General features: G+C 59.1%; 1 protein-coding gene across 1 annotated transcript in view; it reads left to right on the forward strand.

Moving 5' to 3' along the window:
• Positions 1–16,286, forward strand: part of EIF4G3 (eukaryotic translation initiation factor 4 gamma 3) — a 167,287-nt gene that overhangs the window by 78,084 nt on the left and 72,917 nt on the right. The window contains exons 12-13 of the mRNA XM_054175939.1: positions 3,184–4,053; positions 14,716–14,804. Coding sequence (XP_054031914.1) covers positions 3,184–4,053; positions 14,716–14,804 — 959 coding nt within the window. The remainder of the gene's footprint in view (positions 1–3,183; positions 4,054–14,715; positions 14,805–16,286) is intronic.

The raw sequence follows: 16,286 nt of genomic DNA on the forward strand, positions 1-16,286 counted from the left end.
AGCTGCTCAGAGGGAGCTGGAGGTGGCAAGAATGCTCCAGGAGCTGCCTGCAGAAGACCTTCCGGAGCCCGGAGGGGAAGCGTTGGCTTCTCCAGACCCAGTCCTGGCTGCTTTCTTCTCTTCCATGGAGCCTGCAGAATCAAAATCAGCTGTTGGGAAACTTTCTCCCATCTTCTTCCCTCATTTTTCATCCTCCTCCAAAGCTGCCTCCCTCAGTGCCTCATTAAGTTGATAAACTACTGCTCTGGCCCTGCTCCTCCCCGTGACGCCGCTGGGGCTGGCGGTGGCTGCAGGCAAACCTCTGCATTGCTTCAGCTCCTCCTCAAGCTGGGACTTGATGCTCCAAGTGGCTTCTCCTGCACAACCTCCTTTCTCTTCAGAACATGTTGTATATGCCCCAGATGGAAAGCCAGCAGAGCTGGGAAAGGCCAGTCAGAGAACCACAGAATCAACCAGGTTGGAAAAGAGCTGAGAGCTCAGCAAGTCCAACCTGGGGCCTAATCCCCAACACCTCCTGACAACCAAACCAAGGCTCCAAGGGCCACATCCAATCCCCTCTTGAGCACCTCCAGGGATGGGGACTCCACCACCTCCCTGGGCAGCACATTCCAATGGGCAATCTCTCTGTCTGGGAAGAACTTTCTCCTCACCTCCAGCCTAAACCTCCCCTGGCACAGCTTGAGACTGTGTCCTCTTGTTCTGGTGCTAGGTGCCTGGGAGAAGAGCCCAACCCCCACCTGGCTCCAACCTCCCTTCAGGGAGTTGCAGAGAGCAAGAAGGTCTCCCCTGAGCCTCCTCTTCTGCAGGCTAAGCAACCCCAGCTCCCTCAGCCTCTCCTCACAGGAGAGAGGGAGACCACTTCAGTTCTACCTCAGTTGTGATGAGCTGGGGTTGGTTCCTTTGCTACCCAACTGGAGACAGGCAGGGGAGGTCATCACAATCAAAGGGGGTGGTCAGTGACCTATGCCACTTAGGTGCACACAGGTCTGTGGGGTGGATGGGTTACATCCAAGAGGACTCAGTGTGCTCACCAAGCCACTTCCCATTGCTTAGCAGAAGCCCTGGCTGCCTGGAGAGGTCCCAGTGGACTGGAGGGTAGCAAATGTGACACCCATCTACAAGAAAGGCTGAGAGAACATCTGGGGAGCTACAGACCTGTCAGTGTGACCTTGGTGCCAGGGGAGGTCAGGGACCAGCTCAGGGAGGTGGTGGAGTGGCCATCACTGGAGGTCTGTAAGGAAAGCTTGGCTGTGGCACTTGGTGGCAGGGTGCAGCTGATGTGGTGGTAGGTCATAGGCTGCCCTGGATGATCTCAGAGCTCTCTTCCAGCCTCTGTAATTCTGTGATTCTGGTTGTGGTCTCATCTGCACAGGGAGGTTGTGCAGAACTGATTTTGGCTGCTGTGGCAGTGTCCCAGAGGAGTTCCCTGGCACCTCAGGAACCCTGGGGCATTTTGCTTTGATGGAGCAGAGCCCAGCTCTGCCCCTGAGGACAGATCAAGCTGACCTCCTGGTCAGGAACAGGGCCACTGAGTCCCTGCCACCTCTGTGCTGACTTGGACCCAGACACATCTCACCTGTCTGTAGCATGGAGGTGCTTCCTAGGCAAGGTCTTGCAGCCTGCATCTTCTCATCAAATGGGAGCTGGGAGAGGGAGTAGCAGAGACCTTGCAGAGCCAAGATCCTAAAGGATCTTGATTCTCCAGCTGGTTTCAGATGGGTTCTCCTTCCAACCCCCCTTTCCCTTCAGCCTGCCTGTTGTATAACCCCCACACAGAAAGCCAGCAGACCAAGCAAAGCCAAATCCCTTCAGCTGTACCTGAATTGTGATGATTTGGGGGTAGGTTCAATCTGAGCAGTGGGGTTCAGGTCCTAAACAAAGCCCACAGGTCCTCAGAGAGCTTGGCTCCTGCTTTGCTTGAAGTGGGAATGTGTCAGGTGGAGCTGCAGCAGACCTGTGGGCGATGGGCAGGGATGGGGGCACAGAGCCTGCTGCCAACCACAGGGTGAGGTCAGGGACTTCCCTCTGCACAGTGTTTTGGGGGTGGTTTGATGGAGGTGTGCATTCTGGGTGCTGTTCCCTTCCAGCCATGGAGAAGGTGGAACAGAGAGGTCCCAGCAGGATGTGACAGTGCTGTCCCTTGGTGGCAGCTCTGCTCAGAGCCCTTTTGGGGTTTCCTTTCTTTGGGACAAGAGATCTTTGCTGGAATTCAGAAGACAAGCAGGGGGTTGTGTCCTCTGGTCTGAAGTGCTGGTGGGTGGCAGGAGTTGGGTGGAAGAAGGAGGTAGCTGGATGCCCTGTGATGGTCATGATATGACACATGGCAGCTGGAGAACACCCCAGCAGCTCCCCCAGTTCACAAGGAGGAGGAAGATTCACAGAGAGCATCTGCAGGTTCCTGGTGCTCTTGGTGCAGTCTCTGCTGCTCTTTGGCAGATGAGTTTGCCCAAGCTCACTGTTAAAAACCCAGAGTCATAGAACAGTTTGGGTTGGAAGGGACCTTAAATCTCATCCAGTTCCAACCCCCTGCATGGGCAAGGACACCTCCCACCAGCACAGGTTGCTCAGGGCCTCATCCAGCCTGGCCTTCAGCACCTCCAGGCAGGAGGCAGCCACAGCCTTCCTGGGTGACCTGTGCCAGAGTCTCCCCAGCCTCACTCCCAAGAACTTCTTCCTCATCTCCACTCTCAGTCTCCCTCTCCCAGCTCAAAGCCATTGTCCTCATCCTGGCACTCCCAGCCCTTGTCCAAAGTCCCTCCCCAGCTCTCCTGGAGCCCTTCAGGTGCTGGAAGGCTGCTCTAGGAGTCATTTGGGGCAGACTAAATAAAGATCATTTTTGCCTCCTATAAGGAAACATCCTGGGTGCAGGAGCAGCTCCTGGCAGAAGCCTCTGTTGTGTGGCTCTGCTGCCCAGGACAGCCACGGACTGCAGCCTCCACTCAGAACCCCAGGAGCAGCCTCTGGGGTTGCAGACTGTCTGCAGGTGCAGACTGGGGGTGCAGGCTGTCTGACCTGCCCCTTTAGATGCCACCTGAGCTGCAGGTGCCCCTGGGGGTCCTCCTGGGACCTTCTGGAATGGTTGGCAGGGTGGGGGGAAAGGAGCCAAGGGGGCTGAAGTTCAGCCAAGGCAAAGAGCATTGAGCTGCTCTTACAACATTGCCTTTTTTCCCTCTCCTCTCCCAGAAGAGAAGCCAAAACCAGATCCAGTATTAAAACCACCTCCAGTCCTCAGAGCTGAACCTGCTGGGGAGAGGAAAGATCAAGCTGGCCCGACGGCCGAGGCCGCCTCGGTGGAAACCTGCCCAGACCTTCCTCTCGCTCCATGCCCCAGCCCGGCCGCCGCCGTTCCCGGCAAACCTCCCCCCGCGGCTGACCCGGAGGAGAAGAGCGAACCGGCGCCCCCGAGAGAGGAGGCGCTGCCGGCGCCCCGCTCCGACACGCCGGAGCCCTCGCCCGCGGAGGAGGGAGGCTCCGGGGCCCGCCAGGAGCCCTGCGGCGCCGCCGCCGGCCCCGCGCCCGCCGCCAGCCCCGCGCCCGCCGCCGCCGGCCCCGCGCCCGCCGCCGCCAGCCCCGCGCCCGCCGGCCCCGGGCGGAGCGGCGAGCCCAGCGGCGGGGACAGAGGGACTGCCGCCGAGGGCGCGGCAGAGGCTGCCCCGGCAGAGGCTGCCCCATTGACTGTAGAGTCGGAGCCACCAGAAGCGCCCCCAGCAGAAGCGGAAAGCGTGCCAGCATCGTCCGCTGCGCCGCAGGCTGCGCCGCAGGCTGCTCCCTCTCCGCCGCCCACCCCGCCGCCCACCCCGCCGCCGCCCTCTCCTCCCACTTCCGTTGCTGCTGCTGCTGCTGTTACCACTACAACTCCTTCTCCACCTCCTCTCCCGTCTCCTAGTGCCCTCCCTGTTGTTCAGGGGGATGTAGAAGGAGAGGAGAGCACAAGAACTACTCTTAATGAAGAGGTAAAAGATGCTGAGAAGAAGGAAGAGACAGAAGCAGATGGGCAGCTGGAGGAGAGCCTGGAGGCTCCCAGCTTAAACTTGAGCAAGAGTCCTGTCCCAGGTAAGCCTTCACCTGTGGTTGTGTCTGGTAAGGCACAGGATAAAGGAGGGATCCTGGAGGTTCTTCATCAGATGTATGCCAAAACCAATCTGTGTGCTGCTCAGTCATTGTGATTGCACAAAGCTAATCTTGGTTTGCAGGGGCAAGGAACTCACTCAGAGCTGTTCATGAAAGAGGTGGCTGCAGGACAGTGTGTCCCAGGCCTGGCTTCGTGGCTGCTGGGCTGTGTGTCCCAGGGTTGGCTTTGTGGCTGCTGGGCTGTGTGTCCCAGGGTTGGCTTCGTGGCTGCTGGGCTGTGTGTCCCAGGGTTGGCTTTGTGGCTGCTGGGGCTGTGTGTCCCAGGGTTGGCTGCTGGGCTGTGTGTCCCAGGGTTGGCTTCGTGGCTGCTGGGCTGTGTGTCCCAGGGTTGGCTTCATGGCTGCTGGGGCTGTGTGTCCCAGGGTTGGCTTCATGGCTGCTGGGCTGTGTGTCCCAGGGTTGGCTTCGTGGCTGCTGGGGCTGTGTGTCCCAGGGTTGGCTTCATGGCTGCTGGGCTGTGTGTCCCAGGGTTGGCTTCGTGGCTGCTGGGGCTGTGTGTCCCAGGGTTGGCTGCTGGGCTGTGTGTCCCAGGGTTGGCTTCGTGGCTGCTGGGCTGTGTGTCCCAGGCCTGGCTTCGTGGCTGCTGGGCTGTGTGTCCCAGGCCTGGCTTCGTGGCTGCTGGGGCTGTGTGTCCCAGGCCTGGCTTCGTGGCTGCTGGGGCTGTGTGTCCCAGGCCTGGCTTCGTGGCTGCTGGGCTGTGTGTCCCAGGGTTGGCTTCGTGGCTGCTGGGCTGTGTGTCCCAGGCCTGGCTTCGTGGCTGCTGGGCTGTGTGTCCCAGGCCTGGCTTCGTGGCTGCTGGGGCTGTGTGTCCCAGGCCTGGCTTCGTGGCTGCTGGGCTGTGTGTCCCAGGGTTGGCTTCGTGGCTGCTGGGCTGTGTGTCCCAGGGTTGGCTGCTGGGCTGTGTGTCCCAGGGTTGGCTTCGTGGCTGCTGGGGCTGTGTGTCCCAGGGTTGGCTGCTGGGCTGTGTGTCCCAGGGTTGGCTGCTGGGCTGTGTGTCCCAGGGTTGGCTTCATGGCTGCTGGGCTGTGTGTCCCAGGCCTGGCTTCGTGGCTGCTGGGCTGTGTGTCCCAGGGTTGGCTTCGTGGCTGCTGGGCTGTGTGTCCCAGGCCTGGCTTCGTGGCTGCTGGGCTGTGTGTCCCAGGCCTGGCTTCGTGGCTGCTGGGCTGTGTGTCCCAGGCCTGGCTTCAGGGCTGCTGGGGCTGTGTGTCCCAGGCCTGGCTTCGTGGCTGCTGGGCTGTGTGTCCCAGGGTTGGCTTCATGGCTGCTGGGCTGTGTGTCCCAGGGTTGGCTTCATGGCTGCTGGGCTGTGTGTCCCAGGGTTGGCTTCATGGCTGCTGGGCTGTGTGTCCCAGGGTTGGCTTCGTGGCTGCTGGGGCTGTGTGTCCCAGGGTTGGCTTCGTGGCTGCTGGGCTGTGTGTCCCAGGCCTGGCTTCATGGCTGCTGGGCTGTGTGTCCCAGGGTTGGCTTCGTGGCTGCTGGGCTGTGTGTCCCAGGCCTGGCTTCGTGGCTGCTGGGCTGTGTGTCCCAGGCCTGGCTTCGTGGCTGCTGGGCTGTGTGTCCCAGGCCTGGCTTCATGGCTGCTGGGCTGTGTGTCCCAGGGTTGGCTTCGTGGCTGCTGGGCTGTGTGTCCCAGGCCTGGCTTCGTGGCTGCTGGGCTGTGTGTCCCAGGCCTGGCTTCGTGGCTGCTGGGCTGTGTGTCCCAGGCCTGGCTTCATGGCTGCTGGGCTGTGTGTCCCAGGCCTGGCTTCATGGCTGCTGGGCTGTGTGTCCCAGGGTTGGCTTCGTGGCTGCTGGGCTGTGTGTCCCAGGGTTGGCTTCGTGGCTGCTGGGGCTGTGTGTCCCAGGCCTGGCTTCGTGGCTGCTGGGCTGTGTGTCCCAGGGTTGGCTTCATGGCTGCTGGGGCTGTGTGTCCCAGGCCTGGCTTCGTGGCTGCTGGGCTGTGTGTCCCAGGGTTGGCTTCATGGCTGCTGGGGCTGTGTGTCCCAGGGTTGGCTTCGTGGCTGCTGGGCTGTGTGTCCCAGGCCTGGCTTCGTGGCTGCTGGGCTGTGTGTCCCAGGCCTGGCTTCGTGGCTGCTGGGCTGTGTGTCCCAGGGTTGGCTTCATGGCTGCTGGGGCTGTGTGTCCCAGGGTTGGCTTCGTGGCTGCTGGGCTGTGTGTCCCAGGCCTGGCTTCGTGGCTGCTGGGCTGTGTGTCCCAGGGTTGGCTTCGTGGCTGCTGGGCTGTGTGTCCCAGGGTTGGCTTCGTGGCTGCTGGGCTGTGTGTCCCAGGGTTGGCTTCGTGGCTGCTGGGCTGTGTGTCCCAGGGTTGGCTTCGTGGCTGCTGGGCTGTGTGTCCCAGGCCTGGCTTCGTGGCTGCTGGGCTGTGTGTCCCAGGGTTGGCTTCGTGGCTGCTGGGCTGTGTGTCCCAGGGTTGGCTTCATGGCTGCTGGGCTGTGTGTCCCAGGGTTGGCTTCATGGCTGCTGGGGCTGTGTGTCCCAGGGTTGGCTTCGTGGCTGCTGGGCTGTGTGTCCCAGGCCTGGCTTCGTGGCTGCTGGGCTGTGTGTCCCAGGCCTGGCTTCGTGGCTGCTGGGCTGTGTGTCCCAGGCCTGGCTTCATGGCTGCTGGGGCTGTGTGTCCCAGGGTTGGCTTCATGGCTGCTGGGGCTGTGTGTCCCAGGGTTGGCTTCATGGCTGCTGGGGCTGTGTGTCCCAGGGTTGGCTTCATGGCTGCTGGGGCTGTGTGTCCCAGGGTTGGCTTCATGGCTGCTGGGGCTGTGTGTCCCAGGCCTGGCTTCATGGCTGCTGGGCTGTGTGTCCCAGGGTTGGCTTCATGGCTGCTGGGGCTGTGTGTCCCAGGCCTGGCTTCATGGCTGCTGGGGCTGTGTGTCCCAGGGTTGGCTTCGTGGCCTGCCAGCAGTGACACAGGGCAGCACTCCCACAGGCTGCTGCTGCTTGGATTCTGAGGACATTGCTCTTGTTCACTCCACCATCTCCTCTTGCTTTGAGGATCTGTTGCTCTGGATTTTTCAGCCTGGGCTTATTCCCAGACCAAACAGAACCACAGAACTGTCAGGGTCAGAAAGGGTCAGAAAGGACCTCAAAGATTATCCTTCCCTGCCATGGGCAGGGTCCCCTCACACAGCCTCCCTGGGCTGCCTCTTCCAGTGTCTCCCCACCCTCTCTCTCAAGAATTTCTTCCTCATCTCCAGTCTCAATCTTCCCTCTCCCAGCTCAAAGAATCACAGAACCCCAGAGCTGTCAGGGTTGGAAGGGACCTCAAGGCTCAGCCAGCTCCAACCCCCTGCCATGGGCAGGGACACCTCACACCACAGCAGGTTGCTCACAGCCACCTCCAGCCTGGCTGCAAACACCTCCAGGCAGGAGGCTTCCACCACCTCCCTGAGCAGCCTGTGCCAGGCTCTCACCACCCTCCTGGGGAACAACTTCTTCCTCACAGCCAATCTCAATCTCCCCACTTCTACTTCTGCTCCATCCCCCCCAGTCCTATCCCTCCCTGACACCCTCAAAAGTCCCTCCCCAGCTTTCTTGCAGCCCCCTGCAGATCCTGGAAGGCCACAATGAGGTCTCCTGGGAGCCTTCTCCTCTCCAGCCTGCACAACCCCAACTCTCTCAGGCTGTGCTCACAGCAGAGCAGCTCCAGCCCTCTGCTCCCCCTCTGGGTGAACCTGCTGAGCCAGCAGTGTCTGGGCATTGGTGGGGTGGGAATGTTCCAACTCTAAACGTGTCTGCTGGGGTTACCAGCTGTGGGTAAAGGCAAAGAGGACCATTAAAGCTCTTCTGAACCCCCAAGTGTCCCACACCTCAGCCAGCCCAGCCTTAATTAACCACACAGCTGCCTTTCCTCTGCAAGAGTCATGTGAGCAAAATGCCCACATCTAGAACCACAGAATGGGTGGGCTGGAAGGGACCTCAGAGCTCAGCCAGTTCCAGGCCCAGGGGCAGGGACACCTCCCCCCAGCCCAGGCTGCTCAAGGCCTCATCCAGCCTGGCCTTCAACACCTCCAGGCAGGGAGCCCAGCTCAGCTGTTCCCATCCCACTGTTCTTGACATTGTCATGAGCAAGTCTGGGAGCTGTTACAAATCACTGGCCATGGCCATTTCACATCCTGGAGGTTCCTCCCAGTGGTGTTCTCTGCCTTGGGTTCCAGCACCTTGCCACATTACTGCTGATTGCTCCAGACCTCTCTCTTTGCTTTGATTCTCTATAGAAAACTTCTGTTTTTTCTCTCCTTTCCCTCTCTCCTTTCCCTCTCTCCTTTCCCTCTCTCCTTTCCCTCTCTCCTTTCCCTCTCTCCTTTCCCTCTCTCCTTTCCCTCTCTCCTTTCCCTCTCTCCTTTCCCTCTCTCCTTTCCCTCTCTCCTTTCCCTCTCTCCTTTCCCTCTCTCCTTTCCCTCTCTCCTTTCCCTCTCTCCTTTCCCTCTCTCCTTTCCCTCTCTCCTTTCCCTCTCTCCTTTCCCTCTCTCCTTTCCCTCTCTCCTTTCCCTCTCTCCTTTCCCTCTCTCCTTTCCCTCTCTCCTTTCCCTCTCTCCTTTCCCTCTCTCCTTTCCCTCTCTCCTTTCCCTCTCTCCTTTCCCTCTCTCCCTTCCCTCTCCCTTCCCTCTCCCTTCCCTCTCCTTTCCCTCTCCCTCCCCTCTCTCTCTTCCCTCGCTCCCTCCCCTCTCCCTTCCCTCTCTCTCCCTTCCCTCTCTCCCTTCCCTCTCTCCCTTCCCTCTCTCCCTTCCCTCTCTCCCTTCCCTCTCTCCCTTCCCTCTCTCCTTTCCCTCTCTCCTTTCCCTCTCTCCTTTCCCTCTCTCCTTTCCCTCTCTCCTTTCCCTCACTCCTTTCCCTCACTCCTTTCCCTCCCTCCTTTCCCTCCCTCCTTTCCCTCCCTCCTTTCCCTCTCTCCTTTCCCTCTTTTCTTTTTTTTTCCCTTGTCCTTCTCCCTCTGCTCCTTCATCTCTTCCTCTTTCCCTTTCCCTCTTTCTCTCCCTCTTTCCCTTTCCCTCTTTCTCTCCCTCTTTCCCTTTCCCTTTTTTCCTTTCTCTTTTTCTCTCTGCCTCTTCCCCTGCCTCTTCCCCTCTTCCCCTTTTTCCTTTTTTCTTTTCCTTTTCTTTTCCTATTCCTTTTTGCTTTTCTGTCCCCTGGACCTCCTTTAAATGAAGCTGTGGCCAAGCAGTTCAATCAGTCACTGACTTGTGCTTAGCTGCCGGGGCAGAGCATGCTGGTGGCCTTTGTGCAGGCCTGGCAGCGCTGGAGCCTTGCAGTGTCACATCTCTGACCCCCTGCTTTGCAGTCCTGGCAGAGCCCTGGGGCTGGGGGGGTTCCCTTCAATCCATCCTTTGAATTCCCTGCAGTTTGTGAGAGAAAGCCAAAGGAGGCTGGGATTTGCAAATGAACCCATGTAGAAGGGTTTGGAGTTCAGTGCTTGGGGGTAGGTGTGCGAGAGCCTCGGGGGCACGGAGGGCTGTGCTCTGCTGTGGGTCAGCTGGAATGGTTTAGTGGCCATGGTGGTGTCTTAGGTTGATGGCTGGATGGCTTGGAAGGGACCTCAAACCTCATCCAGTCCCAACCCCCTGACACAGGCAGGGACACCTCCCACCAGCACAGGCTGCTCAAGGCCTCATCCAGCCTGGCCTTCAACACCTCCAGGCAGGGCACAGCCACAGCCTCCCTGGGCAGCCTGTGCCTCACTCATTCACTCTAAAGAATTGCTTCCTCATCTCCAGTCTCAATCTTCCCTCTTCCAGCTCAAAGCCATTGTCCCTTGTGCTGTCCCTGGGCACCACTGAGCAGGGTCTGGCCCCAGCCTCTTGCCCCCCACAGCTCCTTTAGCTCTTGCTGAGCATTGCTCAGCTGCCCTCTGGGGCTGCTCTCCTGCAGGCTCTCAGCCCCAGGGCTCTCAGCCTTTGCTGCTCCCAGAGCTGCTCCAGGCCCCTCAGCAGCTTTCCAGCCTCCCCTGGACTCTCTCCAGTGGTTCTCTGTCTCTCTTGAACTGGGGAGCCCAGAGCTGGACCCAGTTCTCCAGATGTGGCCTCAGCAGGGCATGGCCAAGACAGTCTGGCAGTAAGGACTCTGCTGCTCTCTCAGCCTGCCCCCACGGGGGAGCTTCTGGAGCCCTCTGATCACCTTTGTGGCTTTGCCAACCAAAGCCCTTCTGTGACTCCATGCAAGGAAAAGCAGAGATGGGCCTGGATCCAGGCTTGGGGCAGAGCTGTGCTGGGTCACTAGGTTGACTCTTAAACAAAATCCAGTCTCTGGGCAAGATCAGAAGATCCTTTTGCTCTTCAGCAGCCACAGGGTTGGGTTTGGGTTGGATTTTTTCGCCCCCCCCAGTTAATCTATTTCTGTTTTCATTCCACTGGGGTCATTTCCACTGCTCTCTGGCACTTGTTGTTCTTGCAGCCTTCATAACCCACATTAATTTCCTTACAAAGCAGAGAAATCGACTCTCTCTGTAAATAAGGCAGGTTCCAGCTCCCAGGGTTATTGCCTGCATTGTAATGGCCTGGATGGGGTTTAACTGAAAGCCCAAAATTGCTTGGGAGTGTTTGGGGCTTTTAATTATGCAGAAGATGGCTGCTGGTGCTCCAGTGTCACCAGGCTGGAGGGCACAGGGTGGCTGTGGCAGCAAGGGAGCCAACATTGCTCAAGTCACTTACAAGATCCCAGAGTCACAGAGTGGTAGGGGGTGGAAGGGACCTCTAGAGCTCAGCCAGGCCAACCCCCTGCCAGAGCAGGGTGACCCAGGGCAGGGCACACAGCAGCACATCCAGGTGTGTTTGGGAGCTCTCCACACAAGGAGGCTGCACAGCCCAGGCAAAGGTGGAGGATGAAGGGAGGCAGAAGCAGAGCAGCACCCCAGCTGCTGCTGCTCCTTCCAAGGAAGCTCAAGGAAAGGCAGCAGCCAAGGTCCAGCTCTGCACCTGCTGCCCACAGCAGGCACTGAGTGTCCTGAGCTGTGCTTGCACAGACTCCCAGCACAGTGAGGGCTGCATCAGATCAGCTCCAGAGACCCTCTGCCAGTGCCCCCCTGCCCCAGCAGGGCACCCACAGCACCCTGCCCAGCAGCACAAGGCCCAGGGGGGAGTTGGAAGCTCTCCACACCAGGAGACTCCACAGCCTCTCTGGGCAGCCTGCTCCAGGGCTCAGCACCCTCACACCACAGCTTTCTTCTCCTGCTCAGCTGCAACTTCCTGGGTGCCAGTTGGTGCCCTCTGCCCCTTGTGCTGGCCCTGGGCAGCACTGAGCAGAGTCTGGTCCCAGCTCCTTTAGCTCTTGCTGAGCATTGCTCAGCTGCCCTCTGGGGCTGCTCTCCTGCAGGCTCTCAGCCCCAGGGCTCTCAGCCTTTGCTGCTCCCAGAGCTGCTCCAGGCCCCTCAGCAGCTTCAGAGCCTCCCCTGGACTCTCTCCAGCTGTTCCCTGTCTCTCTTGACCTGGGGAGCCCAGACCTGGACCCAGGATTCCAGATGTGGCCTCAGCAGGGCATGGCCAAGATAATCTGGCAATAAGGACTTTGTTGCTCCTCCCAGGCCTAGTGTGGATCCTTGTTGTCAGTGCTCTTATCTCTTATTTCTGTAAGCAGAGATAAGCAGGCAGCTGGGCAGCAGCACTCTGGGTCTGCTATCAGTACAAACTGAGGGAGGAGGGGATAGAAAGCAGCCCTGAGGAACAGGACTTGGGGATGCTGGTAGGGGAGAAGCTGGCCAGGAGCTGGCAGTGTGAGACTGCAGCACAGAAGGCCAAGGGCAGCCTGGGCTGCATCCAAAGCAGCATTGCCAGAGATCCAGAGAGGAGATTCTGCCACTTTGCTCTGCTCTGGGGAGACCTCACCTGCAGGGCTGTGTGCAGGGCTGCAGCCCTCAGCACAGGAAGGACCTGGAGCTGATGGAGAGGGTCCAGAGGAGACCACAAAGATGATCCCAGGGCTGGAGCAGCTCTGCTGGGAGCACAGGCTGAGGGAGCTGGGGCTGTGCAGCCTGCAGAGGAGAAGGCTCCAGGGGGACCTCAGAGCTGCCTGCCAGGACCTGAAGGGATCCTGCAGGAAGGCTGCAGAGAGACTTTTGCTGAGGGAGTATGAGCCAGGCCAAGGGGGAAGGGTTTGGAGCTGAGGCAGAGCAGGGTTAGAGTGGAGCTAAGGAAGAAGTTCTTCAGTGTGAGGCTGCTGAGCCTCTGGCACAGGCTGCCCAGGGAGGCTGTGGCTGCCTCCTGCCTGGGGGTGCTGAAGGCCAGGCTGGATGAGGCCTTGGTCAGCTGAGCCTGGCTGAGAGGTGTCCCTGGGCATGGCAGGGGGTTGGGGTAGCTGATCTGTGAGGTCCCTTCCAAGCTGAGCCCTGCTGTGATCCTCTGAAAGAAAGGCCTGGAGGTGGTGTTGGGACAACAGCTTTGAATCTGCTGCCTTGGGTGGGTTCAGTGCTCAGTCCTGTGGCACTGCCAACCCAAACCATTCTGTGGTTGCTCACTGTGTGTGTGTCCATCACTGCAGAGCCTTTCAGAGGGGGATTAGATGGGGATAAAAGAAGTGCCTGCTGTGGGCTTTCTGTAGCATCTGCTAGAAAGCAAAGGCTGGAGCTGGAAATGTGTTTGCAGTGAAGTCCAGTGGGGAAAGGGACCCTGCTGGCAGCCTGTGTGCAGCCCAGCCCTGTCCCTGCCCCCAGCACTGCTGCTGCTGGCACTCCCCACGGATGCTGAGTGTGTGGGGTTGGTGCTTTGTCAGCTCTGGGTGGGCTCTCTGCTTTCTGGTGCTCTTCAGGGAGCAAATGTGCTTCAATCCCTCCCAGGGTTAGGGCCTCTTTGCTTCCTGTCACTTGGCCAAGCTGAGGATGGGAGGCTCCTAACCTGCTTTAAACTGAGATCCAGCTCCAGCTCAGGAGAGGCTGCAGTGCTGCAGGCTGGAGGAGCTGCCCTGAGCCTCTGGAATGTTGGTGGTGTCTGTGGTCACTGTCCAGGTCATGGCTGATTCCTCTACAAATGTGTTGAGAGCAGCCTTCAGTCCTGGGCAGCTCCTGATCTTCCCCCAGAGTCCCCTTCCTGAAGGATTCCTGCTCCTTACCCTGCTGGTGCTCAGCTCCTTGCTCTCACAAGCAGCAGTTCAAGCTCCAATGAGCAGCTTGTAAAACAACTTCCCAGGCACCCTGCACCAGAACAAGAGGCCACAGCCTCAAGCTGTGCCAGGGGAGGTTCAGGCTGGATATTAGGAAGAAGTTCTTCACAGAGAGCTTTGCCTTTGGAATGTGCTGCCCAGGGAGGTGGTGGAGTCACCACCACTGGAGATCACAAAATCATAGAATCAATAAGGTTGGAAAAGACCTCAGAGCTCACCAAGTCCAAGCTGTCACCCAGCACCTCCTGACAGCTGAACCATGGCTCCAAGGGCCACATCCAGTCCCTTTTTGAACACCTCCAGTGACAGTGACTCCACCACCCCCCTGGGCAGCACATCCCCATGGCCAATTACTCTTTCTGTGAAGAACTTTCTCCTCACCTTGAGCCTAAACCTCCCCTGGTGCAGCTTGAGACTGTGTCCTCCTGTTCTGGTGTTCTGGGAGAAGACACCAAGCCCCACCTGGCTACAACCTCCCTGCAGGTAGTTGTAGAGAGAAGCACTTAACAGACTGCCCAGAGAGACAGTGGAGTCTCCATCTCTGGAGACACTCAAACCCACCCCTGCAGTCTGCTCTGTGAGAGCCTGCTCTGGGGGGCAGGTTGCAATGGATGATCTCCAGAGATCCCTTCCAACTCAGCCAGCAGTGCCTCCTGCAGCCCTCAGGCAGCTGTGTGCTGGCTGCAGCCACAGCAGGGTGGGCAGAGGGCAGCAGAGGGGATTCTGCCCCTGGGCTCTGCTCTGCTCAGACCTCACCTCCAACCCTGCCTCCAGCTCTGCTGTCCCCAGCAGCAGAAGGACTCAGAGCTGCTGGAGGGAGCCCAGAGGAGGCCACAGAGATGCTCCCAGGGCTGGAGCAGCTCTGCTGTGAGCACAGGCTGAGGGAGCTGGGGCTGTGCAGCCTGAAGAGGAGAAGGCTCCAGGGAGACCTTTTTGCTGAAGGGATCCTGCAGGAAGGCTGCAGAGAGACTTTTGCTGAGGGGGTCTGAGCCAGGCCAAGGGGGAAGGGTTTGGAGCTGAGGCAGAGCAGGGTTAGAGTGGAGCTGAGGAAGAAGTTCTTCAGTGTGAGGCTGCTGAGACTCTGGCCCAGGCTGCCCAGGGAGGCTGTGGCTGCCTCCTGCCTGGGGGTGCTGAAGGCCAGGCTGGATGAGGCCTGGAGCAGCTGAGTCTGGTTGGGAGATCTTCAAGCAAAGCCTGGGTGAGGCACTGAGTGCCATGGCCTGCTTGATTGGATGGGGCTGGGTGAGAGGTCGGACTGGATGATCTTGGAGGTCTCTTCCAACCTGGCTGATTCTGTGATTCTATGAGTTCCCATGGTTGAGTGTCCCACCAGCAGCTGGGTTGGCCCCACATGGAGAGCAGGGGTGGCTGCAGCCAGCTGAATGCAGCACAAGGCTGCCACTGCTTCGTGCTCCTGGCTGTGACCCCAGCACGGGAGAGGGAAGAGCCTCGGCCCCAGCCTGCTGCCTGGGGGTGGAGTTGTAACAGCTCTGTGCTTGCATTGCAGCCCCAACAGCTCTAACTGCACCAAAGACGTGGAAGAAACCAAAAGAGCGACCCCAAGGCACTGAGGAGGTGACAGAGGCAGACACAGAGGTGAGAGGGGACCACAGTTTGGCTCTGTGCAGCTTGGTGGTGATGCTGCTCTCTTCGAGCTGTGCTTAGGGCATGGTGCCTCCTGCTTGGCTCCCAGGAGCCAGGGCAGGCTGGCTCTGTCATGGCATCCCAGGCTGGTTCGGGTGGGAAGGGACCTCTAAAGGTCACCTGAGTCCAAGCCCCATGCTGGGGTAGGACATCTGCAGCTGGATCAGGCTGCTCAGAGCCCCAGACACCCTCACCTGGAATGGTTCCAGCCATGGGCAGCTCCCAGCTCTCTGAGCAAGCTCTTTGGAGGGGCAGCTGTGGTATTCTCCAGCAGTTTAGTCTGCTCCCTGTTGAGGCTCTTCAGCTTTCTTCCTTCTCCCCTGATTTGATGAGTCAGCATTCAGGAACGTGTGCCAGCAAGGGATGAGCTAAAAGAGGGGTTGGTTCCCTTGGCACTGTCCCATTTGGGTCCCAGGTTACCAGGGGGACCTTGGGCAGGTTCTGGTGGTGATGTCCTTGTGAGGTCAGCTTTCCCCATCACCACCTGATGGAGAAACTGGGAAAGGAAAGGAAGTTTCCTGCTCTTCTGGCCAGGGTACCACAGGAGGAGCCTCTCTCTTTAATACCCTGGGTAAAGGTGGGGTTAGAACAGATCACAGAGGGGCTGAGAGGGTGCAAAGGGGAAAGTTCAGCCTGCATGCAGCAGAAGTGCTGTGGGCCAGATGTGCCTCAGGGAAGCATCTCTGCCTCACTCCAGATTCTTCTTTGATCAGTGTTCCTCTGCTGTTCCCTTCTCAGCTTCCCCTTGCCACAAATAGCTGCTCTAGAGGCCTGTGGTGGCAGAGTGAATCCTGAGTCTAGTGGATGGTTCTTGATCCAGAAGTGCTGGAGGGGGTCCAGAGGAGGACAATTAAGCTGCTGGAGGGTTTGCAGAGCAGGTCTGGTGAGGAGCAGCTAAAGGAGCTGAGGTTATTCAGGCTGGAGAAAAGGAGGCTCAGGGGAGACCTCATTGCTCTCTACAGCTGCCTGAAGGGAGGCTGGAGCCAGGTGGGGTTGGGCTCTCCTGCCAAGGAACAAGGGACAGGACAAAAGGAAACAGCCTCAAGTTGTCCCAAGGGAGGTTTAGGTTGGACCTAAGGAACAATTTCTTCCCCTTGAGGGTTGTCAAGGCCTGGCCCTGGCTGCCCAGGGCAGTGGTGGAGTCCCCAGCCCGGAGGGGTTGATGTGGTGCTGAGCGCCATGGGTTAGTGGTGCCCTGGTAGTGCTGGTTAAGGCTTGGACTGGATGATCTGAAAGGTCTCTTCCAACCCAAACCCTTCTGTGGTTCTCAGGTCCTTCCTGGCAGCATTTGTGGTTTCTCCAGCAGCAGCAGCAGATCAGCTCCCTCACACATTAGGAATGGCCCAGGTGTGCTGTCCCCTCTCTCTGGGGGGAAACAGAGGCTGGAAAGACTCAAGGTGCAAGGTGCCCCCCAGTGTGTGCCACAGCAGAGCT

This window comes from Dryobates pubescens, chromosome 33 (assembly GCF_014839835.1).
Source record: "Dryobates pubescens isolate bDryPub1 chromosome 33, bDryPub1.pri, whole genome shotgun sequence".
Taxonomy (NCBI): Eukaryota; Metazoa; Chordata; class Aves; order Piciformes; family Picidae; genus Dryobates; species Dryobates pubescens.